General features: G+C 36.1%; 1 protein-coding gene across 6 annotated transcripts in view; it reads left to right on the top strand.

The window, feature by feature from the left end:
- The window catches only part of tbc1d1 (TBC1 (tre-2/USP6, BUB2, cdc16) domain family, member 1), a 74,633-nt gene that overhangs the window by 40,452 nt on the left and 6,679 nt on the right, over positions 1-27,502 (top strand). For all 6 annotated transcript variants that reach the window (XM_051912192.1, XM_051912370.1, XM_051912276.1 and 3 more), the window contains 5 exons: positions 13,635-13,823; positions 19,543-19,704; positions 20,895-21,056; positions 23,952-24,196; positions 26,916-27,075. In XM_051912192.1, coding sequence (XP_051768152.1) covers positions 13,635-13,823; positions 19,543-19,704; positions 20,895-21,056; positions 23,952-24,196; positions 26,916-27,075 — 918 coding nt within the window. The remainder of the gene's footprint in view (positions 1-13,634; positions 13,824-19,542; positions 19,705-20,894; positions 21,057-23,951; positions 24,197-26,915; positions 27,076-27,502) is intronic.

The following is a 27,502-nucleotide window of genomic DNA, read 5'->3' as shown; positions in this document are numbered from 1 at the left end:
CCCCCATGTCATCTAAGATGTCCATGTCCTTCTTTCTTCAGTTGAAAAGAAATTAAGGTTTTTAATGAAAACATTCCAGGATTATTCTCCTTATAGTGGACTTCAATGGTCTCCAAACGGTTGAATTGTCAAAATTACAGTTTTAGTGCAGCTTCAAAGGGCTTTAAACGATACCAGATGAGGAATAAGGGTCTTATCTAGCGAAACGATCGTCATTTTCTAAAAAAAAAATCTAAATGTATATGCTTTATAGGCACAAATGATCGCATCACAAGTGCTTCCACCAGGACGCGATTCCGTATTCTTCAAAAAGCTTACGCTAAATGTCCTACGCCTTCCTTATTCAACTTACGGAACGAACGCGGCGCCAGTTCTGTTTTTTCCATAAGTCCTGGTGGAAGTCCTGGTTCCATAAGTCCTGGTGGAAGCACTTGTGATGCGATCATTTGTGCCTATAAAGCATATACATTTAGATTTTTTTTTTAGAAAATGACAGATCGTTTCGTTAGATAAGACCCTTATTCCTCGTCTGGTATCGTTTAAAGTCCTTTGAAGCTGCACTAAAACTGTAATTTTGACCTTCAACCGTTTGGAGACCATTGAAGTCCACTATAAGGAGAATAATCCTGGAATGTTTTCATTAAAAACCTTAATTTCTTTTCAACTGAAGAAAGAATGACATGGAGATCTTAGATGACACGGGAGTGAGTAAATTATCAGGAAATTTTTATTTGAAAGTGAACTAATCCTTTAAAGGAACTCATGTGGGTGAGTTTGACAGCTGACAGCCTACTTGGACTTGATGTTTCTTTTGGCAGAGAAGCGTAATTACATTGATTATAACTCTCTTAATTTCCCCCGCACTCAGACATGACTCTGCCAGTGCTCGCTTTTCTTGTTTTCTTGACCTGTTTTGTCTTTTTTTTCTTGAACTGCCAAAAGAACAAATCAAGTCTGTTATTTTGAAGTTGGTAGCTTATTAGATTTGGCAGTATCTCACAGTAAATGTTGATCCGAATGTCATAACTCCCCTCAGGTGTGTGTGAGTGTGAATTAAAGAAATTATCATTAATTATCAAAACTTGTTTAACTTCATAGGCCCAAAAACTTTAAATGCCTGCAAGTTATGGTGATGTAAAGCATGGGTTTAACAGTTGTTACAACTGTTAAACCCGTGGGCTGTACAACTGTAACAGTTGTTAAAACACAGTGCTGTTGTTAAAAAGGCCAAGTGTATTATTGGCTAGAGAGTCAGACTTGTAACCCGAAGGTCATGGGTTCGAGTCTCAGTACCGGCAGGGGGGAGTGAATGAACAGCGTTCTCTTCCACTCTCATTACCCACAACTGAGGTGCCGCAGCAAAAATGGGGTTCGCGGTGTGTGTGTGTGTGTTCAGTATTCACTGCTGTGTGAATATTGGCTACATGTCATGTCACTTTTTTTTAAGAATGGCCATCGATGTAGAACTTAAAGGGATAGTTCACCCCAAAATGAAAATTCTGTCATTAATTACTCACTCTCATGTCGTTCCAAACCCGTAAGACTTTCGTTCATTTTCGGATCGAACAGATCTAATTTAGGCTTTTACTCGCATATAAACATTGATCAGCGAACATAAGCAGAAGCTCAACATAACCTGAATGACGCACAAGAACCGCTTCCGGAAGCTCAAACGTGCTGCTTAACCAATGAGGTTCATTCTTGTGTGTTACGCGTCACGTTTGAGCTTTGTTCTTGTGCGTCATTTAGGTTAGGTTGAGCTTCTGTTTATGTTCGCTGATCAATGTATATATGCGAGTAAAAGCCTAAATTAAATATGTTCATCATATAAAGCGATCGAGTCTCTTCAGAAAATTTGGACTAAACCACTCAATTCATATGGATTAGTTTTACGATCTCTTTTTGAAGCATCAAAGTTTCAGTTGCAAAGGCAGTCTATGGAAGGAAACCTGACAGCATTCTGTCTTTAAAAATGTCTTAATTTGTGTTCTGAAGATGAACGAAAGTCTTACGGGTTTGGAACGACATGAGGGTGAGTAATTAATGACAGAATTTTAATTTTGGGATGAACTAACCCTTTAATGGGGATTTCTTAAAGAAATACTTCATCCAAAAATAAAAATTCTGTAATAATTTACTCACCTTCATGTCGTTCTAAAGCCATAAGACTTTTGTTCATCTTGAGAACAAAAATAAAGCTATTTTTTATATTCTCTCATCATTTTTGTCCATCTATTGAAAGTATATGTAATTAACAAGTAAAGTGGATATTAAAATTCTACATACCCCTGTGAAAACAACTGTTTTTTGTGACGTAAAAACTGAAACAAAGATAAATATCACAACGTTTGTTGATTTAGATGTGTGTTTTGGATTATTGTCGTGCTGAAAGTGATTCCCTCTACCTTCACTAAAGCCCCATTTCCAGCTGAAGAAGAGCAACCCCAAAAAATGATGCTGCCACGACCATGCTTCACCATGGTTATGGTGTTCTTTTGCTGAGGCACTGTGTTGTTTTTGCGGCAAACATATCTTTCAGAATTTTGGCCAAAAAGTTGGTCTTGGTCTCATCAGACTAGGTCTGCCACTAGCAATTTTTTTGGATAATCAATTAAGCTGTCAGTTATTTTTTTTCTGCTTAATCGGATAGAAAAATCTAAAAATTATTATACATTAAAAATAATTTTTAATTAAAAATATACCAACAGTAGTGCCTTTACTTTTACTGCTCTCATAAATTTTATTACTTGTGTTACATGTATATTTTTAAACCTACATTTAATTTCTAGCAAAAAGTATTTTAGCAAAATGTGTATTTTAGTCAGAATTATTGTACTCCTTTTCTACTGCACTTCATTTGTTTGACATGCATGTACCTACCGGCCTTCATTCATTGAAGTCTGTGAAGTTTAACAAGATGCTTGTTGTCAGAATAAGCAAAATGGAAATACTTGCAGGACTTTCTAACATTTACAGATAAGGATATAACCATAAAATGTATGTTGTGCGCTGAGGAAAACGCATATCAAAGGCATTAAACAGCACATACATCTCTCAAAGCACAAGAGGGCAAGATGCAGTAAATGCTTATGCTTTAGTTTGAAGCGCTTATAACAGCTATTTAAAGTTAATCAGTGTCACTTCAGGTTAAGACAGGTGTGTACTTGATGATTACTTGATAACCTTGATGATTAGTTAATTGTGAACACCGGCACATTTGTACAGTTAGGTTATTTTAGGTTAAGGTTTTATTTTTTTTTTTTCCTCTGAAATGTGTCACTTTAGTTTTCAGGGGTATTGCATAGGTTGTCATTTTTACATTAAAGGGTGCAAAAGTTCTGATATGATTTATCAGTTTCATTTTTACATAACAAAAAGCAGCTGTTTTAACAGAAGTGTGTAGACTTTTATATCCACTCTACAAAAAAAGTTGTAAAAGTAATCCATATGAATCAATCGGTTTAATCCAAGTCTTCTGAGGAGACAAAATCAGATATTTAGATTATAGATAGATTTCATGTGTAGTTCAATGTATTACTTGCTATTTCTTTGTAAGTATTTGTGAAATTTACAAGTAATTTCTGAGTGAAAATTGTTTAAAAGTAAACCCTACACCAATTTTGTTTTCAGTGTATGATGAACAGATTTAGCCTTTTCTTCACATATTTACATTGATCAACTCACACTAAATATGGTTAACGGAAGCTCAACCGAGCCTACTTGGTGCGCGTAAAAATCCTAATTGGTTCTTGCTTTTGAAGCAAACACATTTGAGCTGCCATTTACCATATTTGATGTTCTCTATGTATCGGGTGTACTGTATGTATGAATGAAAGATATTATTTTCATTTTTGAATGAAATATCCCTTTAAAAAGATCCTCATGACACTTCAAGCTGCTTTTTTTCGATACAATAAAAGTGAGTGAGGGTGCAGTGGATGCTCACAAGGTCCAAAAAAGTCCTTTTCGCCAGAACTCTGAAATCTCATTTGCACTCCTGCAAATTCAAACTTGGAACAATGGATTCATTGGGGACCAGGATTAGGGGGCCCACAGTGGCAGTGGTTCCCAATCTGGGGTCCAGGCCTCTCGTGTGACAAAGCCATATCCATTATAATCAGCACTTCTGTCTACACTGGATGCGGCATAACATGATGAGACAAGTCTATAACAAGAATAAAATAATTCAATGTAAAATATTTAGATATTATTATAATTTGATCAATGAAATAAAAACAACATTGCACTGAATAATGATCATTCAACAAAAAATACATTTTTAATTAGTTTTAAAAAGTTTAATTATGCTAAAATTTTAATTGCACCTATTGGTTGTATTTAATATCAATTTGACATTTATCAAATAGCTATGTTGGGGTATAGCCTACTCGGAATAGAAGGATATACACATTTATGACTGGTTACAACAGGCAAGAACAATTTTGGTATTTTCCTAATCTATTATATGGCTTCTGAAGAATGGAATATACCACAAGATTACTTTTATGAAACTTTTATGGTTTATGGTCAAAAACAATGGCCTTTACTGTAAGTTAAAAAATTATATACAGTGGTGGTCAGAATTATTGGCACCCTTGGTAAATATGATCAAAGATGACTGTAAAAATAAATCTGCATTGTTTATCCTTTTGATCTTAAATTCATAAAATTAGCAAAAATCTAACCTTCAATTGAAGGAAAAGAATTGAAGTGGGGGGAAAATCACATTATGAAATAAATGTTTTTCTCCAAAACACGTTGGCCACAATTATTGGCATCCTTTTATTCAATACTTTTTGCAACCTTCTTTTGCCAAGATAACAGCCCTGAGTCTTCACCTATAATGCCTGATGAGTTTGGAGAACACCTGGCAAGAGATCAGAGGCCATTCCTTCATATAGATTCTCTCCAGATCCTGCAGATTCCCAGCTCCATGTTGGTGCTTCTTCTCTTCAGTTCACTCCACTCATTTTCTTTAGGGTTCAGGTCAGGGGACTGGGATGGCCATGGCAGAAGCTTCATTTTGTGCTCAGTGACACATTTTTGTGTTGGTTTTGATGTTTATTTTGGATCATTGTCCTGATGGAAGATCCAACCACGGCCCATTATTGAATTTCTAGCAGAAGCAGTCAGGGTTTGATTTTTTTTATCTGTTGGTATTTGATAGAATCCATGATAGCATGTATCTGAACAAGATGTCCAGGACCTCCAGCAGAAAAACAGGCCCACAACATTAAAGATAAAGCAGTATATTTAACCGTGGGCATGGGGTACTTTTTATCCATGTGTGCACCAAACCCATCTGGTGGGTTTGCTGCCAAAAAGCTCTTTTTTTAGTTTCACCTGACCATAGAAGCCGGCCCCTTTTGAAATATGCTGGAGATTGTTTCTGGATGAGAGCAGAGGATTTTTCTTGAAACCCTCCCAAACAACTTGTGGAGATGTAGGTGCTGTTTGATCATTTTTTTTTTAGGCTTTCTGAGACTCAAGACTCAACTAATTTCTGCAATTCTCCAGCTGTGATCCTTGGAGAGTCTTTGTTCACTCAAACTCTCCTCATCACCGCACATTAGGACGATTTAGACACACGTCCTCTTCCAGGCAGATTTGTAACATCTTTAGTTGATTGAAACTTCTTAATTATTGCCCTGATAGTGGAAATGGGGATTTTCAATGCTTTAGCTATTTTCTTATAGCCGCTTTCTATTTTGTGAAGCTCAACAATCTTTTGCTGCACATCAGAACTATATTACAGGATAGTTGATACTTTCAATTCTTTTCCTTCAATTGAAGGTTAGATTTGTGCTAATTTTATGAATTAAAGATCAAAAGGATAAACGATGCAGATTTATTTTTACAGTCATCTTTGATCATATTTACCAAGGGTGCCAATAATTCTGACCACCACTGTATGTATGTTAAAAATTTTAAATAGGTAATTGTGAGAGAGTTAAAAATAAGAAATAAAGTCAAATTGTGAGATATAAAGTTGCTATTGCTAGAAACAAAATTGCAGTAGTGAGATAAAGTCTTAAATACTTAATTTTTTTACTTGGCGGTAAACAGCTTCCATAGTTATGTGGACTGTGTTTGTGTGCTCAATTAAAAGGTGGTCAGTATCTGATTCTGGGGAACTGGCTGGATTTTAAATACTTCTTGCCGTTTACAGAAAAGTGTGTGTTGATGTAAGTGCGGTAATACGAGTACTTCCTTAAAGTAAAATGCGTGCCAAGAGCGCTGTTGTTGTATGTGTGCGTGTTTCTCTAGTATTTTTGGGTGTGTCTTGACAAGTGTGTGTCTGTGCTAAATGAAGTAATGTTTGTGTTAATGAGGCAATATATGTGTGTGTGTGAGTTGGGTGTGGTGTTTTGCAGGAGGTCATGTTGACAGATATCTACAGGAAAGCACCGGCCTTATTGACCTACTTACATATGTGTGTTTGCACACTTGCAAGGCGTTGGCCTGGGCAGAAACACCACTTATTTACAGAGGGAGTGGCCAGTGTGTGTGTGTGTGCGCACGCGTATGTGTTTGCAGAGGGAGTGACCGGCGCCCAAATGTCCGAGTGCGTCAGTGTCCGCTGTAGAAATCTCCACACATACACTTAAACACATATGCTACTCCACCCCACTGGAACAGGGTCAGGTGTGTGTGTGTGTGCGTATGATTCTTCACATAAGAAATTGCTGTTTTGACAGAAGTTTTATGGCCCTTCTGCTGAAAGCCATGCATTATGTGATGCAGAGTCATTGACTGACCAAGACCAAATGTGTTTGTGTGTGTGTATGTGTGTGTGGAGGCACTTTAGTTCTTTCTTGTGTTCTTGTGAAGTTTGTTCATAGCGTACTTGACTTGTATATTACTCTGTATGCAGGAATTTCAGGGATTGGGTGGGAATTTGTCCACCCGCCATTTGTGTGTGTGTGTGTGTGTGTGTATAGGCCTACACAGGTCATATGACATTTCATACAGTTGACTAATGATGAATATAATGCAGGGCAACAACTCACTGCGTGATATAGCCTATAGAATGCAGTTAGAATGTCCATAAAGATATGAAAGGTGATCGATTTGAACCCTTTGAAGTGTATGACGACACCGGTAAGATCAGAACGTTCACTGCTAAATTCAAACATGCTTTCGCGCTTCAGTTGATGGATGCTGCATTGGCAGCATCCATCAACTGTTATGATTTAAACGACACATCACATTCAAATATTAGGCGCCGACTTGTGTTTCTGTCAGTTGGTGCCCACAGCCGAACCATCCATAACAGAGCGTGTGCACGTAATATCTGAGCCAGAGTAGAGCCTTAAGGAGAGCGCGCAAGTTTTGTGGAGAGATTCGTTCTGCACATTACATTGATGTGCACACGACATGCGTCGTTAAAAAATGCCATAGTAACTGCCTCAAGTGAACTATAAAAAATGAAAAGTGCATCGCGTCTGAAAGATGCAGTCGTTTTTTTATGGGTTAAAATGAATGGAGAATATCTCATATTTTTCCGTGGGTGCTGAGCGCCTATATAGCCTATAGTTCATGATAGGCTATAGTTATCAAGTTTGTGAATATTTTGAATAAAAAATGAAAACAAAGTAAAAATAATACATCTGTCATACAGTGATATTGTACCTGTGTGACACGTCGCCCTCCACATTAATAATAAATGTGCACATATTGTGAATTAAATTAATAAGTAACCTAGCTTTCTTGGTACCCTTTAGTAAATTAACTTCTCTAAGAAAATGATTCATAAAACATCAGTTGACCATATGTTACTTTCAATTTCATATTTCCATATTGATAAATATTGATAAAAAAAATCAACATATAGTTCACCCCAAAGTTAAAATTCAGTCATCATTTATTCAACCTCATGGTCCAAAAGTTTGTGTAATAAATTCTGTTGAATATTTATTTCTTAATCTACTTTTTGTAATGTCTATTTGATTCTTTACGTAAAAATGACTTCAAATTATCTTTTGGGGATAATTTCTCAACCAAATTTGATGTACAATAAATTTGCGATTAATTAGATTAATTAATCGCCACATCATGTAATTAATTAGATTAAAAATTTTAATCGCCTCCCGGCCCTAATATGTGTATACTGTAATGTATACACACGCACGCACACACACGCACGCACACACACACACACACGCACACACACACAGTGTATATACAAAATGTTTGTTTTATTTCTCATATTTAGATAACTGGTATCAATTTCAGACAGGTTTGTTAAGTAGTTTGCCAGGTCCTCTTAGGTAAATGGAAAGAGGTTGCTCCACATTATTAAGGAAGTCTCAGTTTTCATTTCATGGGGAGTAAGAAAAATCTTTCTAAAGATGAAAAGCTTGAAATGTGCAATGTCTTGCAAAAGGCATGATAACAACTAGGGATGCACCGATACCGATACCAGTATTGGTATCGGGCCCAATGCCAAGCTCATGTACTTGTACTCGTACTCGTACTCGTACTCGTAAAAATACCCCCGATACCAAAGACCGATACCTCACGTGACATAACTGACAGAATTTTCCATGCACAGAGACACCGGCGGCAGCAGCGGAAACAATGTCAGCCTCAGGGGTGTGGAAATACTTCAAAATTAATGATGACAACACACACATTGCGAACCGCATGCTTTCAATCACAATTCGTTATCGATTAGTGAAGGCGGGATAGGCGGAATCGTGCTGTATGACACAGACCAGAAGCGCTCTCTCTCTTTCTTGCACGCGATCCGAGTTCTCTCAGAGAGTGCGCGATCAGTTCTCCTTGCGCCTGAATGGTCAAATGCACACATAGTTGTCAAAATGTCTATCGTGTGGAGTATCTCATGTAAATACAATCGGTTATGGCTTAAATGGATGGAAACATTTGGGTGAAAACAGGATATGTGTCAGTATCCATGGATTCAGTCTTAAAGGGACCGTAACCTAATTAAATATTTGTCATTAATGTTAATAAACAACAAAAGATGTTAAATAAATGTATACATGGTAAATAAACCTACTGTATCTGAAAAATAAGTGTATTTAATTTGTATCTCTATATTTTTTGTTGTATTGTTTGTAATTTGTTTGTACATTTCTTTTTATATAACAACAATTATATATATTGGTAATTATGCCCTTTGAAGGTTATTGGACACTGAAATTTTTGTTCAAGTTTGTGACAAGCACATAAATTATTACTTTTTTCATTAGAGTAATAATGAAGAAGCTGTCCTACATTCATTAGTCTCACTGTGTTGTCCTTGGAAAACTGCAACATCACCAAAATAAAAAATAAAAAAATAAATAAAAAAAGAGAAATTAATAAATGTATAGGCATCAGTATCGGCGAGTACTAGAAAAAAAATATCGGTACTCATACTCGGTCCTTAAAAAATGGTATCGGTGCATCCCTAATAACAACTAATATTTTATGAAAAAGCTATAAAAGCTATTATAAAAAAAAAAACCCCACTGTTAAGCAGCAAACAGGTATTTGAAGCTGCTGGTGTCTCTGGAGTCTTAAGAATCTCTCCATGTAGGAAGTGAAGTTGCATTTCAGCCGCCCCTAATCAAAGCTTACAAAGAGAAATGAAATACATTTTCAAACAGTTTTATTGCTGTGGTGTGTTTTGTGGCATGGGATAGTGCGTTGTCCTGAAAGAAAATCCTTTTATTTCAGAAGGCACTATCCTTCTTTTTTAACCATAGCAGAAAATGGTCAGTTATGAACTCCACATATCTTGCAGAATTCATTTTGACACCCTCAGGGACCCTAAAGGGACCTTCCATCTCACTTCCCAATATTCCAGCCCAAATCATCACCCGCCAGCTCCTTTCTGATGTCACAGTCTTGTTGGAGCATGGTGGCCACTCACCAACCATCCAGAAATCCATCCATTTTGACCATCCATTGTAGTGTGGCATTTGTCAGTGAATAAAACTATTTAAAAAATAGCTTGTTTGTGTTTCTGAACAGACTTCAGAAACTACCAGCATCAGGAACAAGTGGATGGTTTATTTTTAATGGCGTCCTGGATCATGTCAGAGGATTATGTTTGTTCAGAGAATTTGACTGCAGATTGTTTTGTAAACAAGGCAGTGTAATGGAGAGTTCGCAAAAAATCCATAATAAATCCATAATAAAAAATCCATGTCATGACCCCTTTAAAAGAATGTATTTTAACATAAAATAATCTTACATACTTAACCTTTAATTAATTTAGTTTTAGAAATGCTCTATTCACAGTTATTTATTCTACAAGTGTCCAAGCATCCAAAAAAGACTGAGCAGTATTTGGATGGTCATGTGATCTTAACATGGCAGCCCCCATGACGCGACCAGCTCAATGTGAAATAAAGCTGCTTTTATTCTACTGATACTGTTTGACTGGAGCCTACATATCATATCAGTAGCTATGTTTACGTAGGACAATTTTTGCTTCAATCTGAATGAATTCATTCCGATTGATGAATCCGAACATAGTGTTTACATGAACACTAAATAAAGTGATCGGGTTGATGTGCACTTTATATGTCACAAGCTTCTGATCAGATTTTAATCTTTTGACATGCGCTCACAGCACAAATATGCAGAGTTTCCCACTGTTGTTGCATACTAACCCTCCTCCTTTTCTTTGTTTTAAAAAGCAGACTTAATATTTCTCTATTTTGGGTCCTGATTAGGCGACGACAAGCACATGAACCATTGAGTCGTGCTGCTTGTATTTATCAAACAGTAAAAGTGCCCCTTCCTGTGCGCAAAACCAGTCTGTGGATGAGTATTAAACAAGGACTGGTGGGACATTGTCCTACTCCACTTTACAGTTGATGAGTGGAAAGAGAATTTCAGAAGGACAGGACACTTATTTATGACACTTTATTCAACGGGAAGAACAGCTCGTTCCACACGTCATACGTCATTACTCTATTTACGCTATTGCGCAGTACTCTCCAGTTTCGGTTTTCAATCCAATCAAGTGTTTACATGTCCTCTCGATCGGAATACAAAAGGAATAAACCACCCCTTACAATCAGAATGAAATTTTAATCAGATCCGTCCAATTCATTCCGACTGACATGGTTACATGTGACTTTTTTTATTTCGATTGTGCTACTAGTCCGATTACAATCAGATTATTAGAGTCCATGTAAACGCAGTTAGTGTAGCACATTTTAAAGTATAAAGTATTTTTACTTTGTACTGTTTATTTCTTTACGTATGAAAACTTTTTAATAACAACAACAACAAAAAAAACTTGTTCTTTTTTTTGATCCACTTTCTAAACTCTTCAGTTGTTGTTTGGCAAACAGTTAAGATTTTTAGTTTCTAACTTTATGATATAGGTTTCCTGTCCTATTTTTATTTTTAAATAGCAAGAAAGAATCCAGTGTTGCAATGAATGATGACAATTACAGTTACATTTGCTGTCTATTACTAATATATATACAGCCACAAATATTTCATTTCATAATAATTCAGTGAATCTGAAGTGTTTTGTGACCACTGGAATAAAGAAAGTGAGGGGGAAAAAAACTCCCTTGCATTTTGAAAAACTCGAACACAGGAGTTTAAAAATCCTGTAACCCTATGAGCCTTAAAAGCTGTTCACGCTGACAACAGAGACATTTTCAGTGAGAATTGGTGATAGACATTTCTGCAACGTTTATATTTATGCAAATCAGCTGCATTGCTGGTGTTTTCTGAAAATCCAGTCAATATATGATCATTTTTGTTTTAAACTGTGGGTGGAAATATGGCTAAACTATAGCGGTTTAGACAAGATCTGGTTTCCTATGTTCTTATGTTTCCTATAAGACATGGACAGTGTGTGGCTGAATGTTGTTTTATTTCTTTGATTTGATTTTTCTTCTCCCTGTAACATGCACCCTTTATATCAGGTGATCTCACTGTATGTTTATGCCATAAATTACAGAACATTTTATTTTTGCACATTTTCTCACTTTGTAAAAAAAAAAAAAAAAAAAGGGGGGTATTTTGAGGTCTCGGATCCACCCTATAGTTTGGGTGGTGATCGTTTTATTTTTAACACCTCTGCCTGTACGCATGGACACGTGTATGTGAGTGAGATGCATGTTTGTCTTTTTGTGTGTGTTTTGTGGTTTGCTCCTTTGTGAAGTGTTAATTTTTACAAACATGAGGGAAAACTACAAAATCTTGTGGAGGACCTGTGCAGTTATCAATACACCTGCCGTTTATTAAAATGTGATGCTTTTATGATTTAAAATTTTATATAGGTGATAAGAGATGGTGATGTTGGTAATTAATATAGGTGTTGTTGATTTAGGGAGTTGGTGGTTATTTTTTTAGGATTGGTAGCTGCTCTAGGTGAAATTGCTTTTCTTGGCTAGACATTAAAGTAAACACAGTCTTGTTTGTCTTAAATGATTGTAAACAGCTGTAAAAATTAAAAGTATTTAAATTTAAGTAGTATTATTTGATCTTTTGTTCCTTGTGCTTTGTTTTTGTTGTTCTTTTTTCAATTTCTGAACGTTTACTTAAATACTTTTGTCCTTTTATCTTTTCTCATGTTATTTGTCTTTGTAATTTCTGTCTTTATTTTATTATGGTTTATTTAATACCTTCCAACAATGTTTACTCAATTGTATTCCGCCACTAAATAAAAAAATAAAAACAGTAATTGCGACTTTTTATCTCACAATTCTGACTTTTTTTCTCACAATTTCGAGTTATAAAGTCACAATTCTGAGATATAAACTCAAAATTGCATAATATAAAGTCAGAATTGTGAGATATAAACACAGAATTGTGAGGAAAAAAAGTCAGAATTGTGAGAAAAAAAGTTTCACACAATTGTGAGTTTATAATTGTGAGGAAAAAAAGTCAGAATTGCGTGAAAAAGTCAAAATTGTGACAATTGCAAGTTTATATCTCAGAATTCTGTCTTTATAACTCGCAATTGTGAAAAAATGAGAAACAGAGAAAAAATGGCCTATACTCATATATAGACAGTGCACAAGGTCACACAGGCAAAGACATGTGTAACACATGTGACACTAAAGTAATTGAATAAATATGAACTAAATAACAAAATGTAACACAGAACACATAATGTACATTACTGATAACAAAACAAAGACTAAACTATTTAAATGTAATATAACCATATGTAATATATCACGAAGGGACCTCTAGGAATGTCCTTTTATTGTTTTTATTTTAAATTATTTGGAAATTATTATAGTCATGGTTTTTACTTTGATAAAATGTAAGTTTTACATTATTTTAAAGTTAAATTACATATAATGCATTAATAAATCATTTGCAGTTATATAATTTATATGTTAAGGTATCTTAAAGTTAATCATTCAACTTTTTACTGTAGCATTTTATAGTCTTTTACTCACTGCATACCATAATACAGAATCTCTAAATGCAATTGTTATAGGTATTGATTGCTATAATTATGGTATAATGACAAACATAGACATGATGATATTGGTAGTTTATGTAGATGTTATGTAGCTATGTTTATGTAGATGTTGGATGATGTTGGTAGCTATTGTTAGTAATTTATCTTGACGCTGGTAGTTCATGTAGGTTGATTTTTGTCTTATGACAAACTGCTCACATTGTTCTTTATTTTTCAGAATCCAGCTTAGAGGTTGGCAGCAGAATGACGCTGGGAGGTGGAGTGGGGGCCGGGGACAGCACCCTGGGGGCAGTGCCAGAGGAGAGGAGAAAGAAGAGTGGTGCAGAGCTAAGAGAGTTATGGAGGAAAGCCATTCTTCAACAGATCCTCCTGCTGCGGATGGAGAAGGAGAATCAGAAACTACAAGGTAAAACACAAACAAAACACAAACACACATGCAGTCTTATCATTTTGATTTCAGCATACAATCTGCCAAGTAATCCAGCTACCAGTAGGATGCCCTTACAGACTCAATGAACAAAAATGAAATCAATTATGTTACTAATTTTGGTTTTAGGTTTGACAAAAATAAGCTCACTTGTTCTCCCAATTAGCTCTAGTTTATGTTCACCACTGCAGTGAAATATTTGTCATTACGTTAGTTTGTTTAAGTTTATTATTATTACTTTTGTTAATGTTAATATTATTCTGCCTGTGCAAGATAGTACATTTGTTTTTAATGAATTCGCAACATCTAGATTACTAGGTATTATGTGGCAATAAAGCTTAGTTTGTTCTTGCCCTTAAGATATAACCAATGAATGGTATTCAGCATTAAAAAAAAAAATCCTTCTGCGGTCCTTTGGAATTTAGAGCTGTTTTAGGCTGCTGCTAGACAGATGATTTTTCTGGTGTTCATTCAGCCAGCAAACACAAAAGCCCCTCCCATAAACAGTAGCACACACACACACACACTTCTGCACAACTCGGCGCACCCATGCGCTGCCTTACCTGGAAGTCCCTGCTGCAGGTTATGAGATGATCATGAAAGGTGAAGAGTTTTGCTGGCACAGATGGATTCTGATTTGGGCGTGCTCATGATTGGCAGTGTCATGTCCTGCCTTGCCATGCTCAGTCATGCTTCTCATAACCTGAAAAGAAACAACAGAAGCTTGAAAAGAAAGCAGCCAGACCTATTGAAAAGGGTGTGGGCATATAAAAGTGGGTCAGAAGAAGTGTACTGGGAAGACTGTCTGCCCTACATCTAGCCTGTGTTTATATTACCACTTTTCCTCTCAATCACAAGTCATTTGATGTTTGACACTTTTTGAGACTTCTATTTCTGTTTCTTTCTTTCTGTATTTTTTATGGTTTCTTTTTGTCCCATGGGTAAGGATGGGTGGGGAGGGTATTATTCTCTTGTTCCTGAAATTTCCCTTCTTGCTGTTATATCTCTTCCTGTGTTTGTGTGTTTGTCTGGATGAGAATTCACACTGGTGCAATGTGCGACTGGACTTGCTAGACTTACTACAGCTAGCTTTAAATGACATAACAAATGACAATAAAACAAATATAAATCAAAGACCACATTGCAAGGACAGTGCGATCATGCAGGTTTGCACTGCACAACATCAGGAAGATTAGGCCCTTCCTAACAGAGCATGCTACACAAATTCTTGTCCAGGCCCTTGTCGTTTCTAGGCTGGACTATTGCAATGCTCTTCTGGCTGGACTTCCATCATGTGCAATCAAACCTCTACAAATTATCCAGAATGCAGCAGTTTGACTGGTCTTCAATGCACCCTCCTACCTCCTCTCGCTCTTATGATTCTACATCCACTCCAGAAGCCTGAGCGACGCCTCGTGGTACCTTCACTGAGAGGCACAAAATCACTTTCGAGGACGTTTTCATTTACTGTTCTTTGCTGGAGGAATGATCTTCCCAGTGCTACCCAGAACGCCGAATCCCTGACATTATTCAACAGCTGAAAATCCATCTCTTCCGGCAGCACTTAATTGCATCCCACTCCACTCTTACCCTGTGCTTTCACTATTCTTTAATCTCTCCCTGTTCTAACTTGTACTATTCTAAACAATGTCTGAAACTTTTTATTACCTGCACTTCTTGCTTTTATTGCCTCTTTATTGTGAATCACTTGTTGTATTCCTCATTTGTAAGTCGCTTTGGATAAAAACGTCTGCTAAATGAATAAAAGTAAATGTAATGTAAATGTAAACAATAACAAATACCGATTTCACACAATATACTTTTTCCCAATTTGGTGTAGCACTAAGAGCAGTATTTCATAACCCACAGTTATACGACCAGTTCAAACTTTTTATATGGACGTTAATGTTCAAAAGTATGGTTAGTAAGATTTTTGGAACAATATGTAAGATTTTTGGATTAAAATATCCGAAAACCACTAGAACCTATTTTGTTGACTTGTGTACTTCCATTATCCTAAATGTTTCCAAGAATATTTAAATCCTGAGAAATAAGCAGTTTTAACCAGAAAACGGACTGTGTCCGTGTGTCATCTATGAGTGACGTCATACCTGCATTACCCTCGATTTCCATGAAACCATGGAAACACCAAAGGCGCTTTAATATATTACATGTTTTATTAGACAAGGAAACAACTGTTTGGTTATATTTATAGACAGAAAACTAATTATTGTTATATAGCTCAACATGTTTAGTCTTATTGTTTGAATCTCGTTTTCTTGATTTTCCACGACTGCATGTTTTCACCATGCCTCAGAGAAAAACACTGTTTTGTCAAGTAGCTAACATAGCATAATCAGATGCAGCTTTATTTTTAGTAACAGTAATACAGCATTTTCTCCATCATAAAGTGTTTTTAAAAATTAATTGCATGCATTTATCAACACAGGCCATCCAGCATTTATTAATGATATTCTAATATCGATCAAGCTTACTGCAGTGTGCAACAAGTGTCTCATAGCAGCCGCCGAGCGAACGCTCAGAATAATGTTACAACATAATTTTTAACACACTCAAATGTATCATATGATAAACAGCACTGCTTTACCCCACATACGCTTGACTGGAAGAAGCGGAAGTGGCAACTGTGGCGTAATAAAAGTTCCGCTGCTCTCGAGGCGGGTGTCGCGCTTGTCTCTCATTAGCAATTGCTCCAGCTGCCTCGTTCAGCTCCAGCATCACTCGGCCCTGCTCTGCTTCATACTGCAGTAACGTTAATAATCTCATCCATGAGCATGATTTCTGCCCGAGTCCCATCCCGATTCTTTTCCACTGACTGAGGTGAAGACGACATCTCCCAAGAATCCGCGTTCAAACTTAGCGTCATCAAGCTAAGCCTTTGTTTTGAATAGGCATATTTCTATCTCTTTTGAAGTATCACTTTCCACAAAAATATTAAAAACATTAAAACAATCTTACAGACCCCAAACTTCTAAACAGTAGTATATACAGGTGCTGGTCATATAATTAGAATATCGTGAAAAAGTTCATTTTTTTATTGTAAATTATTTTAAAAAATGAAACTTTCATATATTCTAGATTCCCTACATGTAAAGTAAAACATTTCAAAAGTTTTTTTTTGTAAATTTGTTGATTAGAGCGTACAGCTAATGAAAGTCCAAAATCCAGTATCTCAAAATATTAGAATATTTACATTTGAGTTTCATTAAATGACCATCCCTACAGTATAAAATCCGGGTATCTTTTGTTTTTTGAAACCACACTAATGGGGAAGACTGCTGACTTGGCAGTGGTCCAGGAGACAATCATTGACACCCTCCACAAAGAGAGTAAGTCACAGAAGGTCATTACTGAATGGGGTGGCTGTTTACAGAGTGATGTATCAAAGCATATTAAATGCAAAGTTGACTGGAAGGAAGAAATTGGGTAGGCAAAGGTGCACAAGCAACAGGGATGACCGCAAGCTTGAGAATACTGTCAAGTAAAGCCGATTCAAACACTTGGGAGAGCTTCACAATGAGTAGAATGAAGCCGGAGTCAGCGCATCAAGAGTCACCACACTCAGACATCTTCAGGAAAAGGACTACCAAGCCACTTCTGAACCAGAGACAACGTCAGAAGCATCTTACCTGGGCTAAGGAGAAAAAGAACTGGACAGTGAACAGTGGTTGAAAGTCCTCTTTTCAGATAAAAGTAAATTTTGCATTTCATGTTGAAATCATGGTCCCAGAGTCTGAAGGAAGACTGGAGAGGCACAGAATCCAAGCTGCTTGAAGTCTAGTGTGAAGTTTCTGAAGTCAATAATGATTTGGGGGGGGCGTGACGTCTGCTGGTGTTGGTCCATTGTGTTTTATCAAGTGCAAAGTCAATGCAGCCATCTTCCAGGAGATTTTGAAGCACTTTATGCTTCCATCTGCTGACAAGCTTTATGGAGATGCTGATTTCCTTTTCCAGCAGAACTTTAGCACCTGCCCACAGTGCAAAAACCACTTCCAAGTGGTTTGCTGACCATGATATTACTGTGCTTTATTGGCCAGCCAATATGCCTGACCTGAATCTATGGGATATTTTCAAGAGAAAGATGAGAAACAGTCGATCCAACAATATACAGATGATATGAAGGCTCAATAGTGCCTCAGCAGTGCCACAGGCTGATCACTTCCATGCCACACTTCACTGATGCAGTAATTTGGGCTAGGAGCAAGTCATTTGCTGTAATATGTCCTGCCGATCAAGTATTGAGTGCACAAAAGAACATACTTTAAAGAACTTTAACTTTTCTGTTTTGCAAATCCATTTTTTGATTGATTTTAGGAAATATTCTAATATTTTGAAATACTGGATTTTGGACTTTCATGAGCTGTACGCTCTAATCATCAAAATTTAAAAAAAAAACTTTTGAAATGTTTTACTTTACATGTAGGGAATCTAGAATATATGAAAGTTTCATTTTTAAAAATAATTTATAATAAAAAAATGAACTTTTTGATGATATTCTAATTATATGACCAGCACCTGTATGTTTGTGTACGATAACCAATATGTAAAACCAATTTTTAATTATGGTAATTTTTGATAGAGAAATTAACACCTTGATTATGTCAATTAAAAAAGTAATGTATATTATAAATAATAATTTAATAATAGCAACAAAAACAGCTATTGTTACATACTATTGTTTTTAGATATAAAATATTTTCATGTTGGTTTTGGGCTATGTGAATTAAAGGGTTAGTTCACCCAAAAATGAAAATTCTGTCATTAATTACTCACCCTCACGTCGTTCCAAACCCCATAAGACCTTCGTTCATCTTCAGAACACAAATTAAGTTATTTTTGATTAAATCCGAGGGTTTCTGAACCGCACATCGTTAAAGACATTGTTAAAATAGTCCATGTGACTACAGTGGTTCAACCTTAATGAAGTGACGAGAATACTTTTTGTGGGCAAAAACAAAACAAAAATAACGACTTTATTCAACTTTATTTCTTCTCTCCCCTGTCAGTCTCCTATGCAGTTGACGCAGTGAACGCAGTGCAGCACTTCCGCGTTCTATGCCAGAACGCCGGCTCATTATTGGCCGGCTCCTGCGTCAGCATCACACACATGCGTTGTGCTCACATATACAGCGTAGTCTTTGATTTATATCTGTTCTGCAAACTGCGTAGGAGACTGACAGGGAGAAAAAATAAAGTTGTTGTTTTTTTTTGTTTTTTTTTAAGTACAAAAAGTATTCTCGTCACTTCATAACATTAAGGTTAAACCACTGTAGTCACATGGACTATTTTAAAAATGACTTTAATACTTTTCTGGACCTCAAAAGGTGCAATGACATTGCTGTCTGTCTGTGTGTAAAAACCCTCGGATTTCATCAAAAATATCTTAATTTGTGTTCCGAAGATGAACGAAGGTCTTACGGTTTTGGGAAGACATGAGGGTTAGTACTTGATGACAGAAATAACATTTTTGGGTGAACTAACCCTTAAAGCCTAAATGCTAAGAGTTGATCACATCAGAACCCATAAATGTTACTGAAAAAGTAATTCATGCAACCAGTAAGTAATTAAATTAAATGCTCAGTGGTGTAATGCCGTTGTTAATGTGCTATTCTTTAGCTCCACCATCTTTATTCTGCATATTTTCAGTTTCTTAACCTTTCATTCAATGTGTGTACAGCATCAGAGAGTGATCTGCAGTGCAGACGACAGAAGCTGGACTATGAAGAGATCACTCCATGTCTAAAAGATGTCACTCTGGTCTGGGAGAGAATGCTCACTGCCACTGGGAGGTCAAAGGTCAGATTTGACACAGAAGAGATCCACACAGCTGTGGGACAAGGTAACTAAAATGCACACACGCGCAGGTTTGTTTTGCTATAAAAGTGAGGACATTCCATAGGCGTAATGTTTTTTGTACTATCCCCCTACACTACCCCTACCCCTAAACCTACCCATCACAGAAAACATTCTGCATTTTTACATTTTTAATAAAACATTGTTTAGTATGTTTTTAAAGCTATTTTAAATATGAGGACTCATTCATGTCCTCATATTTCATGTTTACATCATAATACCCATAACATTATACAAATTTGTGTCCTCATAAATCACAAAAACACACACACACACACACACACACACACAACATAAGAATGTTGAAGTTGATGTGACAGTGAAGTTTGCCATCAGCCTATTCAATGAATGTTTTGACAGCTGGATTAACTGTACTAAAACTGAACATTGAGTGAAGTGTATGTAATATGTTGTTTTAGACAGTTTATGTATCAGTTTTTAGTTTAGAGGAGTATAAATATTGTTAACTGTGTGCATTTGTTATTTTAAAGCCTTTACATTTCCTTAAAAAAAGAATGTTTATTAATGTTTTTCATATTTTATGGTATATGCCAGATATGTGCGTGAGTGCTTGATATTCATTGATAGAGAAGCTGTCTCTTTGATAGTCAGTTTTTTATAGTTTTAGTTCTGCAGAACATTATTGTGAATGATGAGATTGCATGCATGCACTAACGCGCACACACACTGTTCAAGTTCAGTGGAACTGTGGCATTTACATAAAACGTTCACGTACTCCTACACATACAAAGATGTTACACATAGTTTACCATGTTATCGCAGTAATTCTGGTGTAATTCTTCACACTGATGATCGTTCTGATTTATGTATGATATGCTGCGGTGGAGACAATATGCTGAGTGTGTGCAATTCTGTTGAGTCACGCTAGTGGCTCAGATATTACACAAGAAACCATGTTTTAAGCCTGTAGTTGCTTTTTGGATTTGTGATGTTTGTGAATGTCATTTTCGGATGCGTGTGAATGGGGATGCTTGTTGCTGTTTTACGTCAATCATTGCTAATGTTGACATTGTCCTCTTGAAGTGATTGTACGGACATCCATCTACATGTCAGATGAGATCACACACTACTGAAAAAACACAAACTGTGGTGTTCTGCTTAAGGCACGTAAAGCTCTCTTTCTCCTCTTCTCTCTGTTTTTTTTTTCTCTATCAGGCGTTCCTCGTCAGCATCGAGGAGAGATCTGGAAGTTTCTTTCAGAGCAGTATTTGCTGAGGCAGGAGGTGCCCAGCGCCAAACCTCCTAACAATGATGCTCCTTACAAAGAACTTCTGAAGCAGCTCACATCTCAACAGCATGCCATCCTCATAGACTTGGGTTAGTATTACAGACACAATGGGACTGTGCCAAAGCTTAGTGAAATGTTTTGCTGCCTAGAGCTTACATAGGCACCATCTAACTAAAATGGAACCTCATAAGTGACCAATTTGGGACATTCTTGATAGGCAACAACTGTGCTTGATATCGCTCCTCTCATGAAGCACACAGGAGACTTGGCCCACAACTGATTCCAAGAGAATTAGACATTAGCATGTTGCTGTGCTAACAATTCAATATTTTTTAAACAGTAGTTCTTAACCAGGGGGCAGGTGTCCACTACAAACTTCCAGTGGGGCCACAATAAGACTTATTTAAATTATTTATTTAGTTATATTAACATGTTTATTTATTTGGATGTTTAAAAAAAAGATGTACATCATTAAACTGGTATTTAGGGTTTTTTGTTTGTTTATTTATTTGTATTACAACAGAAGGAGCAGAGGTACATATCAGCTTAAATAGAAGGGCCTTCAAAAATTGTCTTGGACAAAGTGGGGCCTTGAGAAGTCAAGAAGGTTGAATGCTCTAAAAAATACATTGAATTCTCAAATGTTGGGTTAAATTTTAAATAAAATAAACAAAATGTAGTTATTTATAAATGTTATTTAAAATATTTAAATTTACTCTTTGGTATTAAATGAAATAGAAGTATATTTTTTATTACATTAATATACACTACTGTGTTTAAAAATGTTTGGGTCAGTACTTTTATTGTTTTTTTGTTTTTTTAAAGAAATTATCACTTTTATTCATCAAGGATGCATTAAATTGATCAAATTGACAGTGAAGACATTTATAATGTTAAAAAAATTAAATTCAAATAAATGCTTTCTGTTCATCAAAGAATCCTGAAAAAAATCTATCAGTGGAGTAATGGCTGCTGAAAATTCAGCTTTACCATCACAAGAATAAATTGCATTTTAAATATATTAATATTTCACACTAAACCTGTTTTACTGTATTTTTGATCAAATAAATGCAACCATGGTGAACATAAGAGAATCTTTTCAAAAACATCAAAAGTTTTGATCCCAAACTTTTGCAATGATTGAATCACATTGACCACTTGATATCCCCTTATTATTCAAAATGTTTGATATCCTCGTTTTCAATCATGTCAAATGCACTTAAAATGCTTTCTTGGTAGGCAGCTCACTAGGTTTTGGAACAGAGAGTTACTGTTAACCTTTTGTATAGTCTGTAGGTATTTGTTGCCTTTGAAGGTTGTCAGTTATCCAGGTCATTGTTGCATGTCTAATAGACTTATTCTAGTCTACTGGATGTGTCTCGCTGTTGCTTAAGATGCCTCTCAGAAATGTTTTGAGCAATATCGAAACTTGTCAATTTGATTAGAATAACTCAACTAAACAGTAAATTGTTGGTCTTGTTTAATGTTATGTTCTAGCATGCCGAAAAACAACTATTCTGCCATTCTATGCCTTAAAAACACACTAACTTGTTCATGTTCATGCTTGCCCTGGAATGTTTTCAAATATTGTCATTTGAGTATACATAAAAGTCTCCATTCTTTGCAAAATGATCATTACCTCAGTTATTATAGAGAACAACTTCTGCAGAACCTCAGGCTGAATGAATGGTTGGGACACTAGCAGAGATGGACAGATGTGAAGATGGAGAGATTAATGGGGAGGCTCAGACAAAGAAAGGGAGGTGTTACTGGCTCTCAGCACAGTGACAGCGGGGGGAAAAGAGAGAGAGATATCTTTACAACACAGGAAGACACCTAATCTTATAGGAATGTATATTGTTTAGGATGACGCCCTCTCAGACGAGAAACATGAAAGCTCTTATTCTATACAATACTGCAGATTCTTATATTGCAAGATGCATGCACACTTCATGTATATATTTATGTTCTAAACATTTCCAACCAAAAAGGTTGAAGGTTCAAAGGTTTAGTTAGATTATTGTTTTATTAAAGTGAATGACACCATTTGCCATGGCAATTTTTATTTCATCTTATGCCACTTCAGATGCAATCATAGTCTACTTTTTGTGCATTCTTGTCGTATTTTCCATTTTCGTCACCTCTTTTTTTTAATATATATATATATATATATATATATATAAATTTAACCATGTCAGTGATTGCATCATGTCAGACCCATTGTTTGCATACTGATATTTCATTTGGTGGTTTTAAAATGGCATGTCAAGTTTTCAAACAACTTGTCTTGAGACCTTGCATTTTTTCATTCTCTCTGCATCTCACTTTTTAAAAGTAAAAACTTATCCGTGTGAATGGGCCTTTACGCTTTAGTAGCGATTCTGATGGTATTTTGTGCAAAAACAGCCCTCATGTTTGCTCAGTGAGTTCATTTGAATTCTCCGTTGTGCTCGCATGATCCTATATCACATCAGGCAATGTGATGACTGGATGGGAAATTAACTGCTTCAACCTCCCAGGCTGGACAAAAATGATCACACCTTGGCTGTTTGCAGTCATTAAAATAAAATTCCCTCAAATAGTAACAATAACATTATGCATTTCTATTGGGATTTTAGGTTATTTGGGTCTTATAAAGTTTTTTTTTTTTATATATAAATTTTGATATGTATGTGGAAAATTGAGTACGCACATTTCAATGCCTTTTTTGTGTGTACGCAACGTTTATACATCAGGCCCCAGGTCTGTCCTTCTGTCAGTTATTTCTTTTTAAGCGTGCTAAAGTGCCGTACACTCATGAGAGTAACTTCTGAATCGGTCTGAAAACTGTAAGACCAGAAAGGAAGGGGAGGAGATTGAGCTGAATGAAGGGGGGGTTATATGATGCCTCTGCCAACATCAACAACAACAGCAGCATTGTTTTACTCAAACTGCTTTGAGAAAAAAAAAAAATACTTGAATGATTATTTCTCTTCCTTTCCCAGGACGTACATTTCCCACTCATCCATATTTCAGCGCTCAGCTGGGGGCTGGCCAGCTGTCCCTCTATAATCTACTGAAGGCATATTCTCTACTGGACCCAGAGGTGGGTTACTGCCAGGGCTTGAGTTTTGTGGCCGGCGTGTTGCTGCTCCATATGTGTGAGGAAGACGCATTCCACATGCTCAAATTCCTCATGTATGACATGGGGCTGCGGAAACAGTACAGACCTGATATGATCATACTACAGGTACAGTAACATTCACATGGTCACATATATGACATCACATGATTTTTTTTACACCTAAATAGTGCTTTTGCCAAATGTTTAAGGACGTACACTCATATGAGCTGAAGACTGCTGTCATATCAGTGGCCTTTATTCTACATTTCCTTCATGGTGGCTGCAATGTTTAATCACATAACCAGGAAAATAGCAGCAAGCTATTAATACATTGTTCAGTCTCTTTCTGTTTTCCTTGGAAGACAGTGTCAGGCAATGTGGAACGACATGTTGAATAAATGATGACAGGATAAAGCCCTTTTAAATCTAATTTTCTTGTAGGTATTTTAAATGATTGGATCTTTGATTGGATAAAAGGTGAATTCTTTAGCCAAGTAGATATGTGTTCCTCAGGTTTATGTAAACTGCTGTTCAAGTTATTCAGCAATGATGTATTAAATTGGTCAAACATGACAGTAAAGACATTTATATTGATTGTCCAGCCAAATGTGTTTTCATATATGAACATAGTTGAGACAAACCCATATGTCATTTTCCTATAGACCAGATTTCAGTCAAAACTCAGTTTTTAGTAGTTATTGCGTTTAGCTTTGTACTCCTCTTGTTGAAGAGTTTATGGGATAGATTTTTTAATGAAATCTTAACTTTAGCGTGATCTCATTATTGTTTTTTTTATTACAATAAAATTTTATTTTATTTTAAACAATTTAAATAGTTGTTCACTCCCTTTTCAGTAATGAGTTGCGTTTATTTTTACTGCATTTAAAAATCATATAAATAAAATAAATTTAAAAAATAATTAATCATGTAATCAGAGCTTGACATTAACTTTTTTGCTCACCAGCCACTGTGGCTAGTGGTTTATTAACTATTAGGGGTGTAACATTACACAAAAATGACGGTTCGGTACGTACCTCAGTATTGAAGTCACGGTTTGGTTCGGATTCAGTACAGCAGGAGGGAGAAAACTAAACACAAAATTGCTTTTTTTTTCTTTTCTTTTTTTTAAACAGTGGTTTACTGAAGAAATAGTGTCTCTGTCTTTAATTAAAAACAATTATAATTAAAATTATCTAATGCTGTAAACAATATATAGGGAGCACTTTCTTGCACATTACTATAATATTACAGTTACAAGGTTACAATTAACAACAGAGTCCAAATTCTTAAATTAAGTTGCTATTTTTTATTTTTTTTTTAGATATAATAATCAACTCATAAAAAATGTTATGTAAACATATAGATTGCATATATGCATTGCATTAACTTCAAAATCTGTTTCCACTCCAATTCAATGCTAAAATATATTAATTTACACAGTGGCCGTCATAACTCGTTTTCATGACAGATTTATTTAAACATACATTAAACATATACATTAAATAATCAAGACAGGTTAAGTAAAATATAATGAATATATAGGCTAATATAGTGCATGTATGTAGCGAAAGAGTTCATTTCTCTAGCGAACTTACAAGCTGTTTCATTGATGTCTTTCCACGATTGAAACACTGAGTGATCACACAAGATACGTTTCAGTAAGTTGTACTGTATATTTCAACATACCTTCAGATGTTCATTTATGTTTATTCTGTAACTAATATTAAAGAGGAAGAGATGATCGCGTTCACTCGCACTCCGCGCTGCCGTTTGAAATGAGGTGCCTGTACAGTGATCTGTCACGCCACGTCAAAGAGCGACAAAAAGGCATATTGTTTGAATTTGGTGATACAATTGACAGAATTGTAGGGATGAGACTTTGTTTCTTATCTAAAGTAACAAAACACAGAGCTTATTACGATTATTGGTGGTTAGTGGTGGTTAAAAGTGGTTAATGGGCTATACAACTCTGTATTCGTCGGTACACGTGTACCGAACCAAAAGACGTGTACCGTTATACCCCTATTAACTATATTCACTTAGCATTTTTACTGGCCACAATTCTGACATTGATACCATGGGGAAAAACTGCCATATAGATATTTTTAATATTATCTCATAATTTGGCAGCAGGTATATCAGGCTGCTGTCACTTTAAGAGCTGACACATAGATCCATTATACTGTTCCACATGCATTTTCTTTCTCAGCTGTTTACGTTCACTTAAAACATAACTGACTGTGTTTATGTGAATACTTGCCAAGACCGGCATTTTGACATGATTTTGTGTGTATTTGACTGTTTTAAGTGCAATAAGCAAAGAAAAAGCACTCAATATAGTACTGAGAGGCGGCTTTATGTGCGCACACTTTAGGTGTGAGCACAAAATCTGTGGGAATGAGTAAAATTATGCGCAATCCCACGCCAAAATTCAAGCCTTGTAAAACCAACAATATTCATCCAGGGCATAAGAAACGAGTGAGTGAGAGGAGGCGGGTTTGTGTGCCAACTCGCTGACGGAGAAATGAGTGATGATGGCGTTACACGCCACTGCTGAAATTCACCCGCATTCAGTGGGTTCGCAGGTGTTAATGTCAAGTCCTGCATGTGGTATATAAAATTTGACAGCCCAGATACAAGTCAAGCCAAAAAAACAAAAACAAAAAACAAGAATTTGATCAGGTAACTGTAGGAAATTCTCAATAATAACACTACCATGGTATCCATCATTGTTCTTAATGTTTGTTTGATGAAGAGAGATTGTTTTTGTGTGTAAATATAGTTTAATATATATACACACAGTATATTCTACTGACTTCTGTCTTGTGAATTCTCTCTTTCTTAGATTCAGATGTATCAGCTGTCTCGTCTGTTGCATGACTATCACAGAGATCTGCACACTCATCTGGAACAGTACGAGATCGGGCCCAGTCTGTACGCCGCTCCTTGGTTCCTCACTGCCTTTGCCTCACATTTCCCACTTGGATTCGTGGCTCGAGTGTTCGGTGAATACACACAATACACACTTTTCCAATGTAAAAAAGTTCCTGAGATTACCCATTACCACAATGCTTTTTATAATTATACATTAAGCAGAATTATTTACAACTGGGACAGTCCCTTTGGACAAGTTCCTTGCTCAAGGGAACAGTGGTTATAGTTCATGAATTGCGTACAACCTACAATCTTTGGGTTTTGTTACCAGCTCAGATGTTTAACCGCCAAGCCACACCAGCCACAGATAAAAAGAATCTTTTATTGAAGTAAAAAGTTAAAACGAAAGCACGTTAGGAGATAGCAGCAGGCAGATCAGATGTCACTGTGGTAGATAGTGACGCATTGCCATTCTTTCAATTTCCATAGAAGTGTTTATGAAGATGGTCTACATGTTTGGCATTCTTTTGTTGTCTCGAAGGATACTGTGGAACACAT

The sequence above is a fragment of the Ctenopharyngodon idella genome, chromosome 1 (assembly GCF_019924925.1).
Source record: "Ctenopharyngodon idella isolate HZGC_01 chromosome 1, HZGC01, whole genome shotgun sequence".
Classification (NCBI taxonomy): domain Eukaryota; kingdom Metazoa; phylum Chordata; class Actinopteri; order Cypriniformes; family Xenocyprididae; genus Ctenopharyngodon; species Ctenopharyngodon idella.
The sequence above is the reverse complement of the archived record's forward strand: the minus strand, read 5'-3'. Positions and strand labels throughout refer to the sequence as shown.